The sequence below is a fragment of the Coloeus monedula genome (assembly GCF_965178545.1).
Source record: "Coloeus monedula genome assembly, chromosome: 7".
Classification (NCBI taxonomy): domain Eukaryota; kingdom Metazoa; phylum Chordata; class Aves; order Passeriformes; family Corvidae; genus Coloeus; species Coloeus monedula.
This window is the reverse complement of record NC_138787.1, coordinates 38,565,120-38,590,417: the sequence shown is the minus strand read 5'-3', so window position 1 is coordinate 38,590,417 and position 25,298 is coordinate 38,565,120. Positions and strand designations below refer to the sequence as shown.

General features: G+C 48.9%; 1 protein-coding gene across 1 annotated transcript in view; it reads right to left on the bottom strand.

Annotated features, from left to right (window-relative positions):
* The window catches only part of KIF5C (kinesin family member 5C), a gene marked incomplete at both ends in the record, with an annotated part of 59,859 nt that extends 39,494 nt beyond the window's left edge, over positions 1 to 20,365 (bottom strand). The window contains 2 exons of the mRNA XM_082284780.1: positions 672 to 762; positions 20,240 to 20,365. Coding sequence (XP_082140906.1) covers positions 672 to 762; positions 20,240 to 20,365 — 217 coding nt within the window. The remainder of the gene's footprint in view (positions 1 to 671; positions 763 to 20,239) is intronic.
* Between the last annotated feature and the right edge of the window lie 4,933 nt (positions 20,366 to 25,298).

Here is a 25,298-nt window from a genome sequence, read left to right as displayed (position 1 = left end):
GCACTGATGATCCTGTGGGTGCTTTCCAGCTCAGCATATGCACGATTTTGTGAATATCACCATAGATGGATCATCCAGCACCAGAACAAAGCATGAGGGTGACTTCAGCACTGGGGGGGTTTGCCAGGTGATTAACATGCACCCCCCAAAAAAAGATTTTGCAGTGAAAATCTTAAAATTTCAACCATTTAGGAAGGTTTTGTTCCAAGAACTAGGGTGTTTTCCAAGAGGCATCTGTGTCCTCATTCCAGTTTTAAATTAAAGCTCTCTGCATGCAAAGCAACTCCCAAACCAGGGCCTTCCCCACTCTCCTTCAATGATCCATCCTCCCACTCCATTATACAGATATTCCACACTCATCCTGGACTGAACAGTCTCACACTGCATGAAAAACACACTTTTTGTCCCTTATATCCCAAAAACCAAGTGTTTGTGTGGAATAACAAGGAGAAAGTAAGGAACAGCTGTGCTGCAATTCCTTCAGCATTGATGGTTTTGGTTTTTTCCACACAGACAAGCCCTTAAAGAAAGGAAATGTTTGGAATTACTAATTACTAAACTCCCCTTCAGACATCCAAACATTCATTACCCAGTCTTTAAACAGCTTGAGGGCACAGAGACATCCTTTTCCCTCCCCCCAGGCAGGGACAATAAGCAAAGACAACACCTACCTTTGACAATCTGCTTGGCACAGGCATTATAAACTTGTTCCTGGGTTGTGTTAGGAGGTAACACCCTGTCAAAGACGTAGGGCTTCCCTTGCTGCAAACAGAGGAGAAACTCCATGAGACAAAGAACATTTCAACCCCTTTATCATCCCAATCTGACATCCTGAAATGCAGCATTTCCCACAGAGGGAGCCATTCAGTGCACTGGACAGGACAATATCTTGTGGACTGAACAGATGTGACATTTTGGGTGCTCCAAACCCATCTTTTGTATGGCTGGCAAATAAAACATGGCATATGTTCCCTGTGTGCTCACGTTGGGGTCAGCAGCCACGGATGGGGGAGACAAGCAGCAGGAGCTGGATATTTCCTTCCCCTCCTGGGAAATGAGGGGAAATAGCCATGTAAAAACTGGGGGGATAATCCTGTAAATATTGGGGGAATAGCCACGTAAATATTGGGAGAATAGTTATGTAACTATTGGGGAAATAATCCTGTAAATATTGGGGAATAACCTTGTAAATATCGGGGCAATAATTCTGTAACTATTGGGGCAATAATCCTGTAAATATCGGGGGAATAATCCTGTAAATATCGGGGGAATAATCCTGTAAATATCGGGGGAATAGCCATGTAAATATTGGGGGAATAATCCCATAAATATCAGGGGAATAGCCATATAAATATCAGGGGAATAGCCACGTAAATTTTGGGGGAATAATCCTGTAAATATCAGGGGAATAACCCTGTAAACACTGGGGCAATAGCCATGTAAATATTAGGAGAACAGCCATATAAATACTGGGGGAATAACCCTGTAAACACTGGGGGAACAGTCATGTAACTATAGGAGGAACAACCCTGTAACTATTGGGGCAGTAACCCCGTAAATACCTGCAGAAGCTCTGCACTTCATTCCTACAAACCAGCAAAAGCTGTGCTGTGAGAAAAGCCCAGCGCTGAGAGGAGCTCAAGTTTGCAGGTCCTGAGTTCTGCTGAGGCCCAGGTGACCCAGAACGCTCCCAGTACAGTCCCAGTACCCTACTGGTTTCATCCCTACGCTAAACATGCAAATGTGTCACCAAAAGCACAGCTTGGAGCCAAAGCAGGCAGCCCATCACAGTTACGTCACCCTAAACTTGGATCATATTCAGAAAAGGTTGTGATTTTCCTCCTCAGCACCAACAAATCACCTGACGCTGTGTGGGAGGCGCCCCGCAATGACATCTGGAGCGGGACTGGTGCCACGCCGAGCTCCCCGATTCCCAAGCGGCACCAGGAGTGACGTTCCCACACGGATTCACGGCGCAGCACAGCCCGCGCTCCCGGAAAGCCTTGATCCCTCTTTGCAAGAACCGTAATTGCTCACAAGCCCAACACGCATCACCACCCCTAAAACCAGCCTCGTGTGACACTTCAAAGGCCCCTTCAGACAGAGCTCTGCTCCCCCAGCTGCACGCCGCATTTAAAACACGAATCCTTTATCGAAAGCGACATCCTTCTCATCTCCCATCAAAGCTCCCGGTGTTCCCCCTTCTCCAAGACACCACTGAGGAGGCCTTCAAAGCTGAGGAGGTGGCTGGTACCCGGTGCCATGCTCAGCTGAGGGAGGTGCCACCGGTGCCACTCGCAGCAGCAGCTGCTCCAACGCTCCGCTCAATTAACCATTTTTGTCACGCTTTGATTCGACTTCAAGAGAGCAGATCAGGAGCTTCCACTCACCTGCTCCTTCAGCTCGGGGGAAAAGGAGGCAGGGAGGGGTTTGCCTGAAGTGTGTGTTGCTGCTCCATCCCGGGGTTTTGGAGTTCCAGGATGAGAAGGCAATTTCCGAGTGGTTTAGTGGGTAATTCCTGGGTTTGGGGCCACCCATGCAGCCCCTTGTAAGACACAAGCCTGGAGAGGTGACTCCCGATCCCAGATTTCCCCCATTCCCAGGAAAGTGGGGAGACCAGCCAGCACCTACCCCACACTCTGTTTCCTCACAGCTCCCCACACTGGGATGCTCCCAGCCAGCCAAAGCTCTGCACTCCCAGCATGAGCTGCCCTGCCCTGCTATGAACATTCCAGAACCATTTCCCAAATGGAATTTTACCCCCTTACCCCAATTTTGCTCATCCCAAGCTCCAGGCAACAAAGCCAAAAAATCTCACAACCTCAAATATTCACTTATCCCATTTATTCCCTTCATGCCCAAGTTGAGGCTCAGAGAGCTGTCAGTGCCTCATCCCACCAAGGCAAACACAGCTCTGGTGCCATCAATCCAGCCCTTCCATGGAGCATTCCATGCCTGGAATGTCAGAGAGCCTGAAAAAAGAGTAATTCCATAATAACTGTGCTCCACGCAGCTGGAAGAGGCACTGCCTGTGAGTGGGATTTATCTGCCGGGCTGAAAAGCTCCAAGTGCGAAGCAGCAACTCCTAAAAGTGCTCCACAGGTCAGGTTTCCTCCTTCCAGGAGTTTTGTTTGGGAAGCTGAAAGGCTGGAAAAGCCATCACTGATATCTGAAGGAAATAAAGGAATGTGGGGGATCACAGAGCATCTTCACTGACTGCACGAAATGAGAGCAGTTGTGGGGTTTTGGGGGGTGGGTCTCGTGCTTCAAACCCACATGGATCTCATTCTTTGTTCAGGAGTTCCTGGCTGGATCTCTGATGTTGGGGAGATGTTGGGCTCTTCCTGTGTCACCCCACTCGAGCTTCTGAGCCTTCCTCCTGTGCCACCAGCTCCTCGCTGCCACATCCACACAGCCCCAGGTTTTTATGTTTGGGATGGGGGTTTTCCTGTTTGTTTCGTTTGGTTTTGTTTTGGGTTTTTTTTTGTTTTTGGGGGTCTTTTGTGTTCTTCTTATGATCTCCTGTATTCTGAGAGGTTTTCCCCAAAGATAACAAAAGCCACATCCACCCTACAGAGGCAACACCCTCCAGATCCAAAGGGTTTGCCCCAAACCAGAAGGCAGCATGAGCAACCATGAATATCCCGATTTTCAGCGTGTTCCCTTTTCTCCCCGTGGTCACCTTCAGAAGTGACATAACTGCATTCATTTTGTTTTACCAAATGTAACTCATCCTGCATTAAACACCAAAATCAAGAGGTACAATTCAAGGAAACAACAAGCAGCCAGAAATAAAATGTTATTTTCTGAGCGATGCCAACCGTTTCATCTGTGCACCTCGTGTATTATTTTCCAAACTTTCTCATTACATGCAGGTTATTATCTCCCATCCATAAATCACATCTCCCTTCCTTCCTACAGTCCCCCTGACAGTCTGTTCCATTAACTTGTACCACTGCTGCATAATGGCTGGGATAAGTGCTCTGATCCACCCACACAATTCCTGCTGGAGTTGCACTGACAGCCAGAGAGATTCTGCTCTGGCCCCTGGACAGCACCAGGAATTCTGTTCAGACATATTGACAATTACTATTGCACTTCTCTAGTTTCCTATTGAGTTAAAAGGCATTTTAAAAAAAAGAAAAAGAGGATTTCACAACCACAAAAAGGGATCTTCACCATAAATGCCAAATTTACCCTCAGAGCAGCACTGTCGCCAGAAGCTAATGCAGTCTCAATTAAAGAAATTAAAGATAACCAAATACATTTCCTGGTTTAATAAAATAAATAAATAAACCTCAACTCCCCCAAATTCCCCAGAGAGAGGAAATGAGGAAAGCTCAGAGCTGCCTGCTAAGGGTGAGAAGCCCTAATGGAATTCCATGATTAATCCCCTGTGATCCTCAGGGTGGACTCCAGCCCTGGGTGTGCAGGTTGTGACGTGAAGGGAGATGACACCTCCCCTTCAGGCATCTGAATCCACTCCCAGATCCATCCCCCCCCCCAAAAAAAACCCTTATAAAAACCATGGGCAAGGTAAGATGGCTCAGAACAGAACTCCCAAGTGCTTGAGTAGAAGGGAAGCAGGCAGACAACAAAATCCTGAATTTCTTTGAATTTGGGGGGCTGGGAGGAGGCATTTGAGTATGATGAGGGATTTTAGCCTGAAACCACCCCCCAAAATTAGAGGTTCTCACAGGTCACACACAAGAGCACAAAACCACAGAGGCAGGAGAGGGGGACCCTGAGAAGTTTCTCAGAGCAGCTGTGGCTGCCCCTGGATCCCTGGCAGTGCCCAAAGCCGGGCTGGACAGGGCTTGGAGCAGCCTGGGATGGTGGAAGGTGTCCCTGCCCATGGCAGGGGGTGGCACTGGATGGGCTTTAAGGTCCCTTCACCCCAAACTGGTGTGGGATGCTCTGACCCATTTCAGGATTACACAAGATTAGAGGATGACCAGGCAAGAATAGGGAGAGATGGGGGTGATTTGAGAAGGCAACAACATGGGATGAAGGGACAAAAGCCCCAGCTCTAAGCTGCTCACTGTGCTTGTCTGGCCATGCCCCACACTCCACCAGTACAGTCCTATCCTCTCCTCAAATTCCTTCCTAACTCTTTTTCCAGGTGAGGGACTTCACAGGGGTCTAAAGACCAGCCACCTGAGTGGGGCTGCAGGTCACAAGGTCCCTGTGTCCACGCTGCCTGTGGTGCCAGGGGGTTTGGGAAGGGAGTGGGAGGGTTCTTTTCCTCCACACCTGGTGAAATAAAAGCATCCCCTTTACCCCCTGACCAGGCTGCCTGAGTCATGCAACCACTCAGGGAAACTGCACAAACCCAAGTGCCAAATCACCCAGCTCTGAATCCCTTGGCAAAGCCTGGCTGTGCTGGATCCCTGTCACTGTCACCCTGGCTCCACGCTCAGGCCAGGCAGTTTTATTGGGATGATCTCAGGGAGGATTTATGGCACCTCACACGGCACCACTGCCAGCACAGGTAATGGAGCCGCGTGACGTGCAGGAGCTTAATTAATGGAGAATTATCTCCCAGATAGTTTTCAGTACCCTGAGTGCTCTTGTAGGAGAGGGTTTGTAAATAAAAGATGGATAATTGCAGGCCTGGAAGACAGAATCTTTTCAAAGCAAACCCTCACGGGTGGCAATGGGATTGGTGAGTCGAAGCACTTCCCACCCAGCATGGAGCTTCTCCCTCAGAAGGTGGAACAAAACACATTCCTTCCCTCCAGCCTCCAGAGCAGGAATTAAAGCCTTCCCTCCCTTTGAAAACAGAGAAGCCACATTTGCTGAATGCTGTCTCCATTCCCAACTGGATAAATGGCTGGCCCTGCAAATTCCCCCTGGAATTGCAGAGAACTTTTTAGATTGAAGGGGTTCTTTTCCCCACAAGTCACAGGGATGCTGCAGCTACAAGGCTGTTGCTGTTTTGCTGATGAAGCCCAAGAAATAAACAGGATCCATCCCATTCTCCTGAAGCCATTTATCTCTACTGAGAATTGAAAACACGGTTGAAAACAAATGGGGAAAATAAAAGCATGTGAGAAAAACAGCAAAATTCAGCTGTACTGACTGAGGAAATGCTGCTGCCATCCCCATCCATTTTCTGTGTCAGCTTGCCCTACAAAAACATTGGAACAGCAGCAAATCACCCAGTGGGTGAAAATTCAGAATCCCTGGGTGAAAAAAGAATAAGGAAATTTATTCAGAATAACCTGAATACACTACAGAGTCAAACTGAAGCATCAAAAAAAACCCCAAATATCCTTAAATCTTGATAATATTCCTAAAACTCATTTGGAAAATAAATGAAACCAAGCAGCCCTGTCTGAACAGGCACCGCAGAGCAACTGGAGTCAAACCCAGCATTACTTTTGCAGAGGGGGCTTAATTATTGATTTATCTCATGAATATTTCTGTGGAGCTGATGGAGTTTGGCTCGTGGCCAGTGATCCACTTTCAGCTCTCAGTGCCAGCAGAAAAGAACCTTTAACTCCTTGCAACAAATCCCCCCCCCCTCAGAAAACATCATTTCATTTTGGTGTAGCTCTGCAATTCAGGAAATCAGACCTTGGGGAATATTTGAAAGCTGTTCTTCCACCTTGATGCACGACCTGGAAAACAGACTCTTCCGAAAAGGAATCGGAAGTACAAAGATGCCCCGAAACAAAGGCAGCTATTAAAAAACCCTCTTGAGCAACATTTTTGCATAGTTCTGACACAGCAATACTCAGAGTAGCAGCTCTCTCACTATTATTGACTCGCACTGGTGCAACCAAGTCACTGCCAGACTCAAAATCATCCAAATTTTCTCCAGTTTTCACCAGGCTCCAGCATTTCAGCTAACCTACCCTACTTCCTTACAGCAGTGGGAGAAGAGAATTTGGTTATTTCTTTTGTTTAATTGAGAGAAAAGGCAGAAAAATGTTATCTGTAGAAGAAAAGAAAAAAAAAGATGCCATAATTCATGAGGCCTGAGACCCCTCTAACTAAAAGTCTCCTGATTTTAGGAGCAGTTGAGAATGAAAAGAGAACAGTGGATATTAGGAAAAGTTTCTTCCCAGAAAGGGTGACCAAGCGATCAGGAACGTGGTGGAGTCCCCATTCCTGGAGGGATTTAAAATCCATGTGGATGTGGCATTTGGGGACACAGGTCAGTGGTGGCCTTGGCAGTGCTGGGGAAAGGCTGGACTCAATGATCTTAAAGGTCTTCTCCAGCCTAAATTCCACGATTGTCCATTTCGTAAACATCCAACACCTCGAAGCCAATTTTAAACTACTGGGGTTTTACTGTTATTCAGAGAACATCATGATTTCCTTTGAACAAAACCAAAATTTCACAGCCAGAAAATAAAACCCATCCTCAGGCAGCTCCTGGAGCAGCACTGGAGGAGGGGTCAGACAAGGCCACCTCAGGGGCAGGGATAACCCATGGGTGGAGCAGGGTTTAGGATATTCCAAAACAAAGTGGAACAGGTGGAAATTTCCAAACAAAGCAGTTTTGGTGAAAGCCCCAAGGACCTTCAGCTGCACCTCCAGAAGCCAGAACTCCATCCCAGTTGTGCCATGGCAGTGCTGTGTTAATCTCCACTTCGTTAAACCTATCACTGGCAGATTTATGGGGCCACGGGGTGGCTCAGGAGATTTGTAATGGGATCCTGAGCGTGGAGTCAAATCCAGCCCGGGGCAGGAGAGGTCACAGCGGCTCCACAGGGCACCTCTGGCCCCTGGAGCAGCTTCCCTGTCAGCAAGAGCCAGGATGGAGGGGGATCAGGGAACAGTCCTGGTTATGGGGCATCGTGGCAGGGTGGCAGAGGGAGACAAGGGGGATCCCTGCACCTCCCTGCAAAGAAAGCATTTCCCGAGCTCCCACTGTCACATTTGCTCTGGGGAGCACCGGTTCAGAGCCTAATTTAGTGTGTGGCTGAATCCTGAGGGAGGAATTCCTGGAGGGCCTTGATCATGACAGCAGTGAGCCCCCGGGCACATCTCTGCCCCCCAAACCTCCACCTGTGAGGGGCCAAAACACCTCAGGACATCAGGACAAGGACACAGTCCCTCACCAGAGAGCTTTGTTCTCATCCCATCACCACCAGCAGCACCGCTGCAGGCAGATCATTCTCCTCTGCCCTCCAGAACTGCAAATCTCGAGTATTCCCAACTCCAGGAGAGAGGAAGATTCCAGCATCCACGATTTAACAGAGCAACCACACCCCAGGGCTCAGGGAATAATCCCTTGGTTCCCCGCTGGTGGGGTGTGCTCCTGATCCACTGGAGACCAGTGACAACAACTTAAATTCCCTTCCTCACTTGCAAACCGAGGAGCTAAATGCCAGCAGTGCTGGAAGCTGGAATGTTTACAGATCTGATGCTGCAGCAGGATTGCAAAAGCCTGGGATGGAACAGAAACATTCTCCCCACCCTGCTCCAGCCTCCGACCACACTAAAACCTCACGAACTGAAAACACGGCAGAGAATCACGGAAGGAGAATGACAGGACCAGGAGTTCTGCGCTTCCCTGCACCTTTTCCATGGAAAAGGGATACTCCAAAGGGCTGGAAGGGCAGCAGGCACCACAGTGCTGGGCATGATTTTGTCTACAGACAGAACTGATGTGCAGCTAGCGCAGCATCACCTGGTTTGTAGCATCGTAGCCTTGACCTGCATCCCTCGGAAAAACTTGGCTCTGCATCCCAAGGACTGCGGGAATAGCCACGATTGGAGGGTGGCACAGCCTCCACAGGCACAGCAATTACCCTGCAGAGCAGCTGCTCCCGGCAACAAACCTCTTCCAGCAGGGATGGAGCAGAGGGATCCATCTGCAGGGGCATTCACACATCCCACTGCTCTGGCTCCGCGGCACCGGGGCAGAGCCAGCCCTGCCAGGGCCAAGCCACAGCTGAAACACCTGCTGAAACCCCATGCCACAGCTGAAATATCTCCTAAAACCCCATGCCACAGCTGAAACACCTGCTGAAACCTCATTCAATAAGAACACGGAGGAAGATCAGCTCTTCCAGGAAGGAATGCACAGGAGCATCAGTGCTTCACACAGTGTTTGATCCCCACTATAAAATCACTGAGCTCTCTTCCCTCTAACAGCATTCCACTGGTTTCTTTTACCTTCCAATTCTTATCTCTTTGCCCAGTTTCTTCTGCTCCTTCCCTACCCCCAGTTTCGGAGGGGTGGGATGGAGGACAGAGGACACAGCTCCCCTTTGGGCCACGCACCACCCCAGTCCTTGGAGCCTCAGCTCCAGTTCCTCTCATCCATAACCCCTGTGGAAAGAGGAACTTGCTCATTCCCACCCATCACCTTCCAAACAGCTTCTGCTTCTTGCCCGATTTCCTTCTATCCCTCATTATCTGGAGAAAATCCAAAAAGCAGAATTCTGAGTTTTACTCAAAATGTCCAAATCTCACCATTTTGGCACCAACCCTCCAATCCCCCTCAAGAACAAGCAGCTGGGGAGCAGGTAATGGTAACAAAACTACAAATTTTAGTAAAATTTTTTTAAAATAAGGATTCTTTCCCTGATGTAGCAGGGTCTAGGAAAGCTTAAATAGGAAATTGTTAAGCAGAGACCCCCCCAATGCTGTTTGGAAAACATTTGCATTTGTAGGAGCAGGGCAATGATGACTGCAGTGCTTGGTTTGGTGACACTCAGCAGTCCTATCCCTGTTAATAAAATTGTATCAGGTAATTAGACAAGCAGAGACCAAAAAGTCATCACAAAAACGTTACAAACCAGAATTGCTGCTTCCTCCATTTCTGCACCAGTTATCAGGAGGAAAGCAGAATATTTAATAATTTGGTAAATTAATCCACCGCTGATAAAGTCAAGCATCAAGAAATTCAGATTTGTTTAAATCTAAATCAAAATTTAAGGGGAATTGCAGCTGGCTCTGCATTTGGTGGGAAGAACATCTCCATCAGCTTGTCCCACCATGAGGCATGGGTGGTGACACACCTTGTGCTTCCCTGGACAGCTGGCAAAGGGTGCTGGATGTGTTACTACAACAACTGCAGCCCAAACCCTCACAGCAGGAACGTGAATGAAAGTGGTATTTCTGAGCTGGTAAAACACACACACAAAACACACCCCCCTCCTGGGAACTCAGTAAGGACAAAGAGCTGCTTGGACTTTCTTTGGTAATTTTTTGGGGGGCTTTTTATGAGCAAGAACAGATTTTCTGGCTCATAACCCTTCCTGCGCTCTCCCTGCAGCAAGCAACGCATTACAGCCTGCAGAGAGCTCATCTCCTACAGCACAGCAATGAGATCAGCAGAGCAGCCCCACTTTCTGCTAAATTATCCCCAAACAGGCCGGAATTATCTGGCAGTAATTCCATCAGCAGCTTTAGCAGAGCTGATGCGTTCCCTGAGCACTTTTCCCAGAGCAGAGAGCAGCCCCGTTCCCTCCCAGCTCCAGAGGCTCTGATCCTGTTAAACTCTTCCAGCCATGAGTGAAAGCTCTGCTGCTGCTTCCTGACACACCAGGACAGGGAAGAGGAGGGAAGCACCACGACCTGTAAAATGACAGCCCTGTAAACACAGCACCTGCTGGCTCTTATGTAAACCCTGCCTCGTATTCTGATTTTTCTACAGCAGAAACAAAGCCAAACCTGCAAGACACTGGGCTGGCAACTAGCAGGGGATAAGGAGGTGCAAATCATCATTAACTGGGTGCAAATAATAATTAACAGGATGATTTAATAATCTTTTTTTTTGATTAACATAAGCACTTGCTCTTCCTGATAAGCCACAAGCCGTTCTGCAGGACTTCAGCCTCCAGCCCCCCTCAGCATTTGGTAATGTTTTAAGGGAAAAATCCAAACCAAACAAAAACCAACACACCAACAAGGGGCTCCAGCTCCCAAGCACTGCAGGTGCCTCTCTCCACCACTCCAGGACAGGACAATTTGCTCTGAATTCCCACCTCCACTGGCAGCACCACGGCTGCTGCAGCTTTCGGGCTCTCACCTTGCAGAGAACCCCAAATGACTGAAGCATGCACAAGCAGCTCTCACAGTCCCAAAAATCTGAAATATCTGGAATTCAAACCTCCAAACCTACAACAGATCAGAGAAAAGCAAGGAGTATTTCCACTGCACAAACAGGGAGCCGATGCTTGAGGTCACTGGGAAGTCAAATCCAGGTTTTTTCAGTTCCATACAAAGTTTGCATCCCAAACAGCCCAAATCCAAGCTCTGCTGAGGATAATGGATTAACAGCAGCACCAGGAGCAATTCTATGTTTATCTAGCACTGCTTTTGGTGAAATAGCACATGGATTTACCACAGAACAACAAAGAATGGTTCATTTTAAGGAAAACACGAGTCCCGTATTGAGTGATTCGCTCTGACCCGTTCTGGCACACACCCAGCCATAAAACCACCCCAGGGGCTCCCATTTTCCCCCAGCATTCCCACCTTCCTCCTGCACAGCCCCACAGCTCCAGCATCACACAAGGCACATAAATAAGTGTTTTGTGCTGGCAACAGCTTTGTTTGAAGTTTACGGCTGAGTTTACTCCACAATACTCAGAAAATCTGGGCCGCACACAAAGCAAGCCACGGAGAGAATAAATCCTCTATCACCAACATAAGCAAACATTTTTCTCCAGGAAAATGTTCCTGCACATGCTCCCATGTAGTGAGATTAACTCTGCTTTTAAGATTCGTTTGCAGCGCTGAACTGTTTTGCTTTGAAGTTAAATTGTGAGAGATACCATAAAGTGAGAAATAATCAAGCCAAGTGACAGCAGTTTTCCACTGGGTATTTATGGGTGAGCCAGAAAGCGGGAAGAAAATACAAAAAGCATAGGGAGAGGTCCTGAGAGGAGAAAACCAAGCAAAATGCAAGATAAAAGGGGAGAGGGGAGGAGAAGTAATAAAGGAGAGAGGGAGAATAGAAATGCAAAATAAAAGGAGATGTAAAGGAAGAGAGAGGTAGAGGATGGATATGACAGGGGGGTGCAGGAACAAAAATCCAGGTGACTTTCCTTAGAGGATTTTGGGCACAGATCCTTACCCAGTGAACCACAGGACCAAGCCCTGTGAGAAGTAGCAGCATTGCCCCCATCTCCCTGCTGGCCTAAATACAGAGCTTGGAGCAGTGCAGGAGGGCTGTGCAGACAGAAAAGAGATTACAGCTGCAGAAAAACCTGACTTCTGGTAACAGCTCGGCTAAAAATACTCCCTAACCCAGTTACCCCAATCCAGAGAACGCTCTCCTGCTCAGCCTTTGCTAAGTGGGGGAATAATTTAGTAGCCAGGATGATTCCTGGGTATCAGTGTGACTTTGAAATTCAACTTCCACCCCTCAGAAGCACAGGTCTTCAGCTCAGGAGCTGCCACAACATCTTTTGCTGACTGGAAAATGCTGCCATAGGAACAGGATCTCAGCAAATTTGGGAATATTTTGTACTGCCAAAAGGTGTTGGAGGCCTTTGGGGTCATTGAACGTGTAACAAAATGTGGTTTCGGTATCAAATCCTCCTCGTGGAAGAGAAATGTTCTACGGCAGCTTCAAAACCACCCCAGCTTTTCAAGGTTCACTCCATTCCCTGAGCCAGGAGAAAGATTTTTATACCATCCAAGAGCATCTCCTGTCCATCACCATAACTAGGTAGTGAAAAAAGGAATTCTCTCAGCAGAGAGAGAGAGAGAGGCATTGAAAAAATGAATCACTTTTAGCAAAGACTACTATTAAATATTTAAGTTTTTGTCTCTGGATACTCATTTCTCATGGGGGAAAAAAAAAATCCCACATTCCTGGTGTTAGTGAGACTCAGTCTCACAGTTGGGAAATAGGCATTTTCTGAAGCTGTCCTGTGACCAATTATTGATATTTTAATGGGAATCTGATGACAATCACAAGCACTTCCCATAAAAAGCCAAGAACCAAAGAGGCCATAAATCTGTAGAAATGGATGAATAAAAGCAGGAATCCATCAGCCTGTGACTCCACACCTTTAAGGCTGTGAAGGATCCCATTTTGGATATTTTGAGGCAAATTTTTGCTGCTGTGCTTGCTTTGTTTTGCTGGGATTATTTAAATATGCAATGTTTTCACACTCCAAAATCCAATAAAACTGAATTAAGTTCACAAACCACAAACAAGCACCATTATCCCACGTGTACCTTCCAGGGGAGCTGGAAAAACAAACACTGGCAACACCTCAGCCAAATCCAAAGTGTCAAACAATTACTGAGCAGCTCCAAACCACTTCTCTGTCTGCACACCTGGGTTTTAAAAGGTTGCAGCAACACCAAATCAAGCAAAAGAGGGAAAATAAAGAGCCTGAGAGTATTTGGGAGGAGTTGGGAGTATTTGGGAGTTGAAGAACCCAACAAAAACAAACACAAGAACATCCCTGCAGATGTTAAGAAAAATAAAACAAGCCACAAGCAAATCCCCCTGTCCAGAAGGGATCTTTTGAGGAAAAGATTCACACCAAATTCCAGATACATTTTTGCATTCAGCTAAACCAGCCAGGACTTAACCAGAAACGCCTCAGCAGCCAGACAGCCCCAAGCCAGGGAAACTGAGGTGGAAATGTGGGGTTTTTAGAAATGCATGGCAGTACCTGGAGACACCTTAGGCAGCACAGAACAAGGAATTTTGGAAGAAAACAAATCCCAAGTGAGTCATTTTCATGACAACAGGAAGGACACCCAGGATAATAGCAAGGCTGTCAGCAGCCAAGCTAAAACCGTCACGAGAAACGAAACGAAATCATCTTTCCTCCCAAGCCTGTTTTCCTCACAGAAACTCCCCCAGAGAAAAGCAGATCAATATTAAAGACTTACAAGCAGCACTGCATCCTTAATTTTCCCTTTCTGAACAGCTTTATTCTTCTGGCACAGTTGGAAGCCCCAAGCCAGTGCAGGGAGCTGTGAGCACACGTCACCCCCCGGGAGCTTCCCCCGCACGCTCAGGGCAGGGAGCCTCGGGAAAAATCCTCTCCAGTGGAGCACACCAAGCGCTCCCAGACTGCCCCAAATAACCCCAAATCTCCCTGCACCAGCCTCAACAAACACTTGCCTAAACAAATCCGAGCCCCAGTGGTTGACTGGTGCATCCCAGGGGAAGGAAAAGGACTGGGACAAGCGGGAATGATGCTCAATGTTTAAACCTTCTGGTCCCAAAAAAAGGCATCCAGCAGGAGGGGAAAAGACAACACAGAGTGGCTTGAAACTTCATTTTCCTGTGGTTTGACAATTTGTCTTGTTGGAATCCATCGCCTGTGCTTTAAGTTTTGAAGGTTTAAGTAGGAATCCATATTTCTGACAGGATAGGTTTGGAGAAGGATGCCCAGAGGGGATTGGGAAAAGAGAAAAAAAGATGCCCCGAGAAAACACAAAAGGGAAATTGCCGGGGCGAGGAAATATGCTTTTTATTTGGAGTAAATCATCTTTCTAGCAGCACCATCAATAAATAGAAGCCATTTTCACACCTGAGTTCTCACCGCTCTTTTAGAAAACAGAAAAGCAAACACAAGGGCAGCTTCACCCATAAAACACACATTGATCTGTGCTGGATCACCTGCCCCCAGTTCAGCACTTACAGACAAGCCTGGAAGAGCAGGAATGTCCATTCCAGAAGGAAAACAGCTGAGGATTCAGAGGAGAATCAAACAACCCCCTGCCCCGAACCACTCAGAAGTGGCTTAAAGCTGGCAAGAACGGGCCAGGCAGCCAAGGAGTTCGCTTTGAACCTTTTTGTGAAGTATCCCTGTCTTGGGAACACCTCACAAAATTGAGTCAATTCCAACAGAATCCCAGGAGCTGAACTGGCTGCCACTCATCCCAATAACCTGTGGTTCTGGGATTAGACAAAGGCAGGGTGGAAAAGGAGAATATCTGGAGAAATCCTCATCAACACAGATTTTTTCCATTGCCATTGTGGCAGGGTAATATTGCACTCCTGTTTCGGTGCTTTCTGGGAGTCTCACTGCCACAAGAAATAAATGTGTTTCTTGATAATCAGCATCAGAACAGTTCCATCCTGTCCCAACACACTGTAAAAACAGAGCCAAACCCCTCCTCAGTCATCTCATCAGGCCCCTGATTCTAATATTCCACACAAGCTCCTGAAAATAAGTGTGGAGCACAGGAACTGCCTTAAAAAAACAGCCACTCTTTAAATATCTGCAAATACCAAGCTTGGGAGCAGCTCCCTGAATGGCCACACCAGTTCTTCGGGAAATGAAATCGTTTCTTCTGCAGGGAACAGAAAATTCATCCAGACCCAGTGGGATCACCCTGTGTTTGCTCTTCCCCAAATGAGCAGCAACGTGATCCACAGGCTTCTGGTTCTTCCCGAGGTACCTATGGAGCAACGTCAGCCCAAAGCAAAAAGCCAGAGCCAGAGCTCTGGAAATAGTCTGACCTGAAAGCACCAGAGCCACAGGGGATGAGCACAGCACAGTGTGGCTCAGCTCCTCCACGGAATGGGGAAAGGCAGCGGGGTCCAGACGTTATTCCAGGCTGCAGGAAAATCCTGGGGTGTGCAGGAAGGGGGGGGGACATTGCTGAAACAAACAGCTCCCACAAAGTGTTTGTCAGCTGTCTGAAGACACCAATTCCCCAGGAATTCCATGCTCTGCCAGGTATTTGTATCCCAAAAGTCCTTCTCAGAAGCTTTCAGCCAAAACTCACTCGGTCCTCACCGGAAAAGAGGAGCTGGAAAACACCAGAGATGCTGGGAGGCAAAGCAAGGAGCAGCTCTGCAGAACATGGGATCTGCCAGGAGAACAGCACCCCACAATCCACTGAGAGCCCTGGGGCCACAGCCTCCCATCTCACATCCAGAAGGAGCTTTTTGCACAAGTCATTTGTAGGCACACCAGGAACAAACCCTCCACAGGCACAGGGGATGTGCGTTCGGGGGTCGAGATGGACGCTTGGCTTTTGGGAAAAGCTGCACCAAAAAAAACAATCCCAGCAGCACAGGGCAGTTTTTAAATTTTTATTTCTTTTAAACTCACCATTTATCTGTTATCCCAAGGATTTTGGTTTTTTTTTTTTTTTAATCTGTTTTACCCACAGAGTGACAACTGTTTAACAGCACTCAGAGATCTCTGTACAGGAGGGATTTTGGAACGTGCTCTTCACTAGCACAAACTGCTGACTTCACTGGTATACATGGAACAAAAGATATTTTCATCCCTAAAATATTTGGATATGCTTTAAGTGAGAATCTCTCCACAAGACATCCCAAAAAGCACTTATAGCACAAAGTATGAAAAAAAGAAAACAAAACAAAACCACAGCACTGCTCAGAAAGGAATCAGCCATCAATCTTTGTTTTCCTTTCTCTCACAGAATATTCTGAGCTGGAAGGGACCCACAAGGATGATCCAACTCTCAGCCCTGCACAGGAATTCCTCTCATGGAATATGACACTGCAGAACAGCAGTGACCACGGCAGAGCAGCAGGGCATCAGGTGATGATGGTTTTGTTTGCTTTGAGGCACGTTAGTTATTTAAGTGGAATATTTCACGGATGAGACAACAGAATCTCCCCCGTGTGAGTAAAGCACAATCCTGGAGGATCCTCCCATTGATCCCGGAGGCCTCCTGGATTTCCCAGGGGTTGGAGCCCCCCGGGATGGGCAGAGAGGGGAAGGGGGAGGCTGTGCCTGAGCCTGACACGGGCAGCACGCGGGGACTGCAGAGCTCAGCAGCTCCTGCTAAGCCGGGCTTTACAAATCCCTCCCGCCGCAGCGCCAAAGGCAGCTGACAGCCACAATGAAGAGCCTTTTATCCCTTCCTGGGAACAACATGAGGTTCCCGAGCTGCCTTTTGGATGTTCAGCTTCCTAACAGGAGATATTTTCCTGAACCACCAGCCTGGGAACAGCCCCGCGCTCAAAGGAAGCGGCTGCTCCAGACAAAAAATAAAGGGGCTGAAAACAACAACCCCTCCACAACTAAATTCCTAAATATTTTACACCAGGGCTGGCCGGCAGGATTCTCTGCCACAAACCTAAACCAGCGAGCATCCCAGCAGGTGCTGAGGCTCTGTGCATCCTCCCTTCCCAGATACTCAGGAATAAAAGCACCCAGAGGAACAGGACACGAGCACACACCGGGAGCTGCCTCCCTTTGCCAGCCCAGCAAAGAGCTCCACGCTCTCCCACGAGCAGGAAGCCAGCTAGAAAAATGCATTTTTAGGTATGTCAGCCAACACAATCAATCAGAGAGTCACCTTGAGGCTGCAGAGGAGCAGGGAGAGAAAATGAAGCTGCAGCCTGGTGAGACTCCTGGGCAGCCAACCACAGAATAAAGCCCTGGATTCATCCCCCATCCCCTCTTCCTGCCCTGCTGAGAGGGGAGATTCACCTAAAAGGTTTTTTGTGCTTTAAACTCTCTGGCAGAATGGAAGCATGGAGGGTTTTGTCTGATTTAAGCAAAGGAAAAGTCAAGGTAAGACGTTCTCACCCACCACGAGCCCGGAGATGGGCGGGAGACAGCAAATAAACACACAACAAAACAAATCCCAACTCCCAGGGATTTATCCCGTCGGAATAGAGTCAGGACTCTGCCCCAGGGCTTCCCTGAGGAGCAGCTCTGACCCCCACAACCCCAGTCCCAGCCCAGGGAAACTCAGCCTAAGTGGTTAAACTTTGCCTCTTGGCCGCTCCTTCCCACAAACACCAAGTCATGATCTGCAATTTCTTTGCCCAAGGCCCCAGGGAAGTGTAACAGGAGATGACAGTGGGAAACTCAGGAAGAAAGCTTTTTCCCCCGTGTTTACTGGGAAGAAATAAATTTATTCAGACTTACTAGTCAGAAAAAAAAAGAAGAAAAAATAGATGGTTCCCTTAAATCAGTTATATTTTATTTTTTTCTTACGTGGTGACATAATTCCTCTGGGGGGAAGCTGATAGTTGTGTCTGGTTTCTTAAATCTTAACAGAACCCTTCTCTTTCCAATCCACGGATCAAAAATAAAAGCTGCATTGCAGTGTTTTCAAATGCTATAGTAAAACACAAAAAAAGTGGTTGGTTCTGGTTTATTTTTGCTCCTAAGAGCTTGTGAAGACTGAAATCCTGCTTTTCCTAGAAGGAAGTCTGCTCTGGTGGTGCCTTCCCACGGATCAGGATTCCTTCCTTGCCCCTGCCAGGCGTTATTTGTTGGAGCAAAGCAGCCACTCTAAACCAATAAAATAATAATAAAAATAATAAAAATAATAAAAATAATAAAAATAATAAAATCCAGCAGCACTTCCCACTCTTGCTGCAGTGGGATTCACTGGGGATTGAGCTACACCAGAGCCCAGCGAGCTCAGGGCTGCAAATAAAGAGGACAAAGAATATGGGAAGGTTTTTATGTTCCCTTCCACTCAGCCAAACTACAGCTATTCCCCCAGAACTCCAGCTGATGGCTCCTCCTTGGGAAACAGAAGCTGGATTTGAGGACACATTGCATTAGCTGAGATGATTAAAATCCTAAATAATTACAATTTTTGCCTTAGGAAGGGAAGGCAAACTCTAAGCTTCTGACTTGGTTTTCAAGATAGCAAATAACACCCCAAAATGAGCTGCCAACCTGAATATCCACGTAAAATAAATATCCATGAAAATCAATACGTGCACTTTCCTTGCTTCTATTTTTTTTAACTTCCATGGAAGGAAATTAAAAGTTGCTGTTGCTTTTTCCTTTTTTTTACCCCCACCAAAGGAATTACTCTCACCTGCAAGATACAAAAACCTTTCCCAAAGCATCACAGCTACTGTTTTCCCAGACAACAGATACTTTGCGGACAAAGACACATCACGAGTGGGAAAAGAGAATTTTGAACTCCTCTTCAAAACACAGTGCTGTTAAAGGATTTACAGGAGCTGTATTTTAATCTGCTTTTAACATGTCTGAGGGTTTATTTATTGGGGGGGGAGGGGAACGTGCTGACATTGGTTTCTTAAACATCCAATGGTACAGATACATTTTCCCTCCCAATATTTGTTGGCCAAATCCAGCCCTCTGCTGCTGGCCAAGATTGATAACCAATTTGATTATTCTATTGTTAACAGGCTGCTGGGGGTGCCACCGCTTTAACCTTCACAGAAAGACAATTAATTTGGCAGGACAGAGGGCATTTAACATTTAAAAAATAACTGTGTATGTTCGTAATTCACCAATTTTTTCCCTTGCAACTGTTCGGCAACTTTCAGGAGGGACGTTTCTGATGACCTCGAGGTTTTGGTAAGAATTTTAACAAACCGTCCAAGGAGTTGTGCTGACCATTAGTTTTAGGGTCTCTTTATCATCATACGGAGCACGTTATTGGTTTAACCACAGATGACCAAATCGGAACTAAAGCACCACAGCCCAGGCTGGCCGGACACTAAACCAAAAATCTGCGTTCAGGCCCCCAGCAGCGCCCATGAACCCCCACCCAAAGCGGCACCGGGGGTTCTGAGCGCGGCCCCTCCGAGGGACCCGCGTTGGGAGAGGGAGAGGGAAGATGCTGGGCTACGCTGAGCCCTGGGATCAGCCACATCCCGACCCTTTGTTCCCACTAAACCTCTGGAGCAGCCGAGCCCCGGCAGAGCGCGGGGGCCGCGCAGGGCCGGGCGTGCGGCTGCTGCGGGCTGGGGGCGATTTGGCTTCATTTTAGCCTTTTAAACGCGGAAAAAGCCCCAAACTTGGGTCGCATCCCGCAGCGCTGCCCGGCGCGGTCCCGCCGCCGCTCTGCGGGTACCGCCCGCTCTGCGGGGCTGCCGTGCGGCCGCGGGGCGCTGCCGGGGATGGGGATCCCGGGACTGCGGCTCCCGGGATGCGGCTCCCGGCCCCGGGATAACTTCGGTGCCGGCGGCTGCCGCAGGGGCGCGGCGGAGGCGCGGGCGGCCGCCCCAGTCGAGCATGCCCAGTCCCCGGCATGACATCAGCGCCCGAGCCCGCGGCTCCCCCGCGCCCCCCGGGTCCCCCGAGACCCCCGGGGACCCCCGGGCCCCTCGGCCGGTGGGTTGGGGGCAGCCCCGGCGGGGGGGGGAGGGAGGGAAGCGGGCAGCGCCGCCCCCTCCCCAATCCCGCTCGGCCACTGCGGGAACAATGGATGGGATGGGGGGGACACGCGGGGAGGGCCCGGGGGGCTCCGGCGGGCGCGGGCACCGCGGGGAGGGATGCTCGCCCCGAGAGCAGGGACGCTCGCCCCGCGCCGAGGGATGCTCGCCCCACCCGCGCGGGCGGCAGCGGGATGCGGGATGCCGCAGACTCACCCCGATGACCACGGTCTCGTCGCCCTTGAATTTGGGGATGAATTTGTCGCCGCGCAGGATCTCGGCCTCGTTGAGGGGCCGGAAGCGGCACATCACCTTGATGCTGCACTCGGCGGGGTCCGCCATGGCGGCGGGCGGGCGCCGGGGCTGCGCGGGGCAGGTGCGGCAGCGGCGGGGCTGGGGCCGCCGGGCGGGCGGGGCCGGGAGCCCTCGCAGCCGCTCAGAGCCCGCGGACACGCCCCGGACCGGCCCCGCTCGGGCGCGGCTGCGCGGGCACCGCGGGGACCTCCCCCCGCAGCATCGGGGAGGGGTGCGGGGGAAGCGACCCTAAAGATCTGCTGCGAGTCCCACACCTCGCACTGTCCCAGGCTGCTCCAAGCCCCAATGTCCAGCCTGGCCTTGGACGCTGACAGGGATTCAGGAGCAGCCACAGCTGCTCTGGGCACCCTGTGCCAGGGCCTGCCCACCCTCGCAAGGAAGGATTTCTTCCATCTATCCGAACAAAATTTCCCTATCACTCCACTTGCCCATAAAGAGTCCCTCTCCAGCTTCTTCCAGACACTGGAAACCTGCTACGGGCTCTCCACACAACCTTCTCCTCCAGCATTCCCAGCCAGTCTCCATAGGGAACGTGCTCTAGTTCCCATATGAGCTTCGTGGTTTTCCTCCAACAAAGCCCCCCTCAGCATCCTCCCCCTTTGCTGCTGGCACAAGCCGGATCTATAACCAGGTTAAAGGATATTTCTTCCTGGAATATCACTCCATGTCTCATTCCTGGGAGGAAAAGCAGAAGCAGTGGTGCCTCTGGGCAACACTTTGACCTTGCTCAATTTACAAGAAGTTTTGTCACGATGCAGCCGGTGATTCAGCATCTGGGAAAAGCAGCGTCTGGAGCCTGCTCCTCCTCATCAGGGGTGCTGTCCTCAGCCTCCTGCCCTAAAAATGCTCCTTCCTTACTTGCTAAAATCACCTGCAACTCTCCCTCCTGGCTCATTTATTTCCCTGCATTCACATGACTTGAAACAGTCTAAAATACCATGAAGGAAGTCTCCTCCTCCTCCATCATTTTCTCCCTACGAGAATCTCCTGCTTAAAGAAGAACCGAAACACCATTGATGTCCTCCGGGAAGCTGCAGACACGGCCCAGGCTCCAGCAACTCCTGATCCTGGTTTCCACCAGAGTTTTATTCAATTAGCCTCAGCTACACAATTAAGATGAGAGTGGACAACGCTCCAGCATTTTGATGGAGATCTCCCTTTCCTTCAGTCCTTACCTGAGGTGGATGTGAGGAGCAGGCTGGCTACAAAGCCTCTCACACCCTTCTTAAAAGCAATTCCATGGGGGAGAGTTAGCAATGTGCAGCATGTGATAAGACATTATTACATAATGGGATTTATTCCCGTGGATTACCAATTATCCCTTTTATTTCTCTTATGTTTCAAGCTTTTACCCTGAATAGCAAATTTGTTAGTCATGACAAGTAGGGGCTTAGTCATAAAAGACAACCCTTTGGATGAATTAATCCTTATTCTCCTCCATTATCAAGAGCTCATTTTGGAGTGAGATAAGCACAACTCCATTTTTCTATTAGAGCAGGTATAATCTGCCATCAGGAAGAATGCAGAGAGCCATCTTTTCCCAGCAGTTTTGTCACAAACAATGTGACATTGTCTGGAGCGCAGACAATTCTGTATTGTCACCCAGCTGCTATTTTTACTGCTTATTGCCAGATTAGGTGAAGCAGCCTGGTAGGAACATTCATTTTCAGGCAGATTTGGGAGTGATCAGCACCTCGTTGGGTCTGTGAGCTGCTCCAAGGCTGGGCTGGGTGCCTGAAGGTGTGAGGGACAGTGTGGTGGGAACCTGCTTTGTAAAAACATGAAGATACAGAAAAGCAGAGCTTAAATACTTCACTCCTGCCACCTTAATTCATTTCTTTCCCTTCTCAGTAAAAAATGTCATTTTTTCAGCTGGATGCTTTCAAGAAATCCACGTAGAGTTACATTTTTCTGAGCTTACTTACATCAGAACATAGGAAAATTGTCTTCCACTTAGCACCACAAAAGTAAAACTAAGAGAACCTGGATCTTATCTCCATTTCCCACTTTCCCAGCAAGTTCTCCAGCTCCCCGTTTTAGCTCACCCTGGCAGATCAGATATGGTTTGACAGCAAGTTCTGATTTTTCCTGAAGAAATTCTCCAGCTGAGCCAACCTCACTTCACTGAAGATCCCAAGCTACCAGAGCTCTCCAAAAGTAATAACAAATTCCCTCCTCAAGGACTGGGATCATAAAGGAATGACAGGATTCCATCCCTCTGCAGGGGAGCCTCCAGCACAGCCAAGGTGTTGAGGCTGCAGGAAAACCAGGGAGAGGACAGGACCTGAACAACAGCAGGACACGGATTCTGACAGAGGTGATCCCGCAGAAATGAGGGAACATTTCAGCATTTCCTGTGCACAGAGCCCACTGCTTCCCTTCCTTGCTTCTGGGCTCCAGGAATGGGCTTTGGAGCTGGGAGGGAGAAAGCAGCAAGGTTGAATTTCTGCTGTGCTGAACAATTCCGTGCAAGGAGCAGACACCAGTGCTGGCCAGGGGCGCGAGTTGTCAGCAGGGAGAGCGGCTTTAATGCACATCCCATTGATCCCGGTGGCTCAGCAGTGGCCAGAGGCAGGAAATTTGATATGTTGGTGTCATCAGCGCTCAGATGTGGCTCAGGGGAAAGGGGTGCTAAAGGATTTCTCCCAGGAGGGACCAGAAGGGGCGGGATCCTCGTGACAAAAGGCAATTTTAAATGTCACCCGTAGTTAATGTCCCACAGACACCAGGAGACTCTGAGAGTGCACCGGGGAATGTTTGCAAAGGCAGAGCATAGAAGTGTTTAGCAAGAATAAAAATAAATAAAGGCAGGTTGGAGACCAGGCAAAAATGAGCTGGAAAGTTCTGAGAAGGCAGCCAGGAGGAACTGAGGGTCAGAAATGATCTAATCTGCATCCCCAGGGATCACCAAAGGCACGGAGACACATCCCCAGCTCAGGAGGGACTGGGCTGCAGGAACATTCGGCCAGGCAGGGGAAAAATTCCGCAGCAAAATGTACAGGATTGGCACAAGTGACACTCTCAGGGTGACTATCCCAGACCCAGCATCTCCTTGGATCAGACAGGTAAGGATTTCTTTGGGATCAGGGCCACGGGGGTTCCTTTCTCACACCTCCACAGAAATTTGGATGTGGAAATGGGGCCGTGGCACTCCAAAGATGCTCCATGAGAAAGTGCTTGGGCAGGAATTGTTTCTGATTTGCAAGACACTTCAGTATATGCTTACTTTAAAAAATGTATGTTGAGTACACACAGAAATCTCAATCTCCACATAAATTACTCACGTTATGCACAGTCATAGATTTCGTGTTAACCCACCTATAAAAAATGGGTTTGCCCAAAATAAATAAATCGATTTTACCACTGTATAAAACAGCAGAACGTTTCAGTTCATTACTAAGCACACAAAATATTTTTACCAAGTTACCAGCTTTTCATTTGGGTTAATAAATCACCTAAATAAAAGGGCGGTACCTCGGAAAAAAATACTGTCTTTATGGTATAGGAAGTTATGAAGCAACCATAAAAATACCGAACGGACTAAAAAATACCCAATCCCAAACCACGAAGGCTCCATAGAGACGCAGAAAGAGTTAAGGAGCATCGCAGGCAGCTGATGCCATCTTCTGGTGTCACTTACAGCGGGGATTTAAACCCCCCACGCGGAGTCGAGTCGGATCAGCATCAGGAGGAGGCGTCCCTTGTCCCCAGGGCGGGGCTCAGCGCAGCGCCATTAATTCGGGAAGGGGCACACAGGCAGCACGGGGCTCCAGCAGCTCCCGGCAGCTGCCAGCAGCGCGGCCCCGGGGAGCGGCAGCGCCGAGGGGGGACCCAGGGCAGCGTCTGCGGTGCCACGGGCGCGGCTGAGCCGCTGCCGAGCGTGCGGAGCGCGGCTGGGCTGCGCCGCGGTCACTCGCTGCCCTTCTGCTCCGTTAGCTGCTCCTGCCCTCCCCAGGGGATCCCCACGCTCGTCAGGCACAGCGCGGTGATTTTTACTGACATTCCCAAATTGATAACGTCTTGCCAGGGTATGATAGCACAGGGATGGGGTGTGGGCAGGCAGAGGTTGTGCTCTCCCACCAGACAAAAAGATTTATCTGTTACAAATTCGCTGTCTCTGCCTCAGTTTTTGTTTCCCTCCTTCCTTTGCTCCTTGTCCATTATCCTCCCTGGGCAATTCAACTTGTGTTGGAGTTAAACCAGGGTCCCATGGATTGAAGTTAGGCTGGACTAAAAAGATTTTACTGTTCTTAGTCACAGAAACGATCTTACCCTCAGCAAATTTGTAAGGTTGGGAGGGTGGGGAGGCCCTGGCACAGCATTCCCAGAGCAGCTGTGGCTGCCCCTGGATCCCTGGCAGTGCCCAAAGCCAGACTGGATGGGGCTTGGAGCAGCCTGGGATAGTGGAAGGGCACTGCCCCTGCCTCTAGCAGAGGTGAGTTTTAAGGTCCCTTCTAACACAAATCATTCTGAGATTCAGGGATTCTAAAAGTGAATTGGGTTCCTTCAATGTTATTCCCTGTTAGTTTTCACATTTTAGTCCTATTCCAGCTACATTATTTTCTTTTATTTCTATTTAAACTGGAGTTACTGGCTGACAATCCAGACAGATTAAATGAGTTAAATTCACAGCCGAATTTAACTTACATGTGTGCTCTTCGTTAATTTTTTGAGATTACAGCATTAAAAACCATCCAAAGGACACAGAGATTGCATTTAGAGATACAACAAGTGACTAGGAAATAAGCAAGTCACTGAGGAAACAGGGAATGTATCCTGAAACTCCCTTTTCCTCCTGAAAGGCACTTCAGAAGCAAACATTCAGTTCAGTTCTCACATGAGGGAATGGCATTTTGGGTCCTGCCACCGCAGCAGGATGGCACAACCCAGCCAGTGTAGGGCTCTCCACACCCCCTCACTCCAGGCACTGCTGCTGGGGTCCTGCAAGGAGCACATCTAA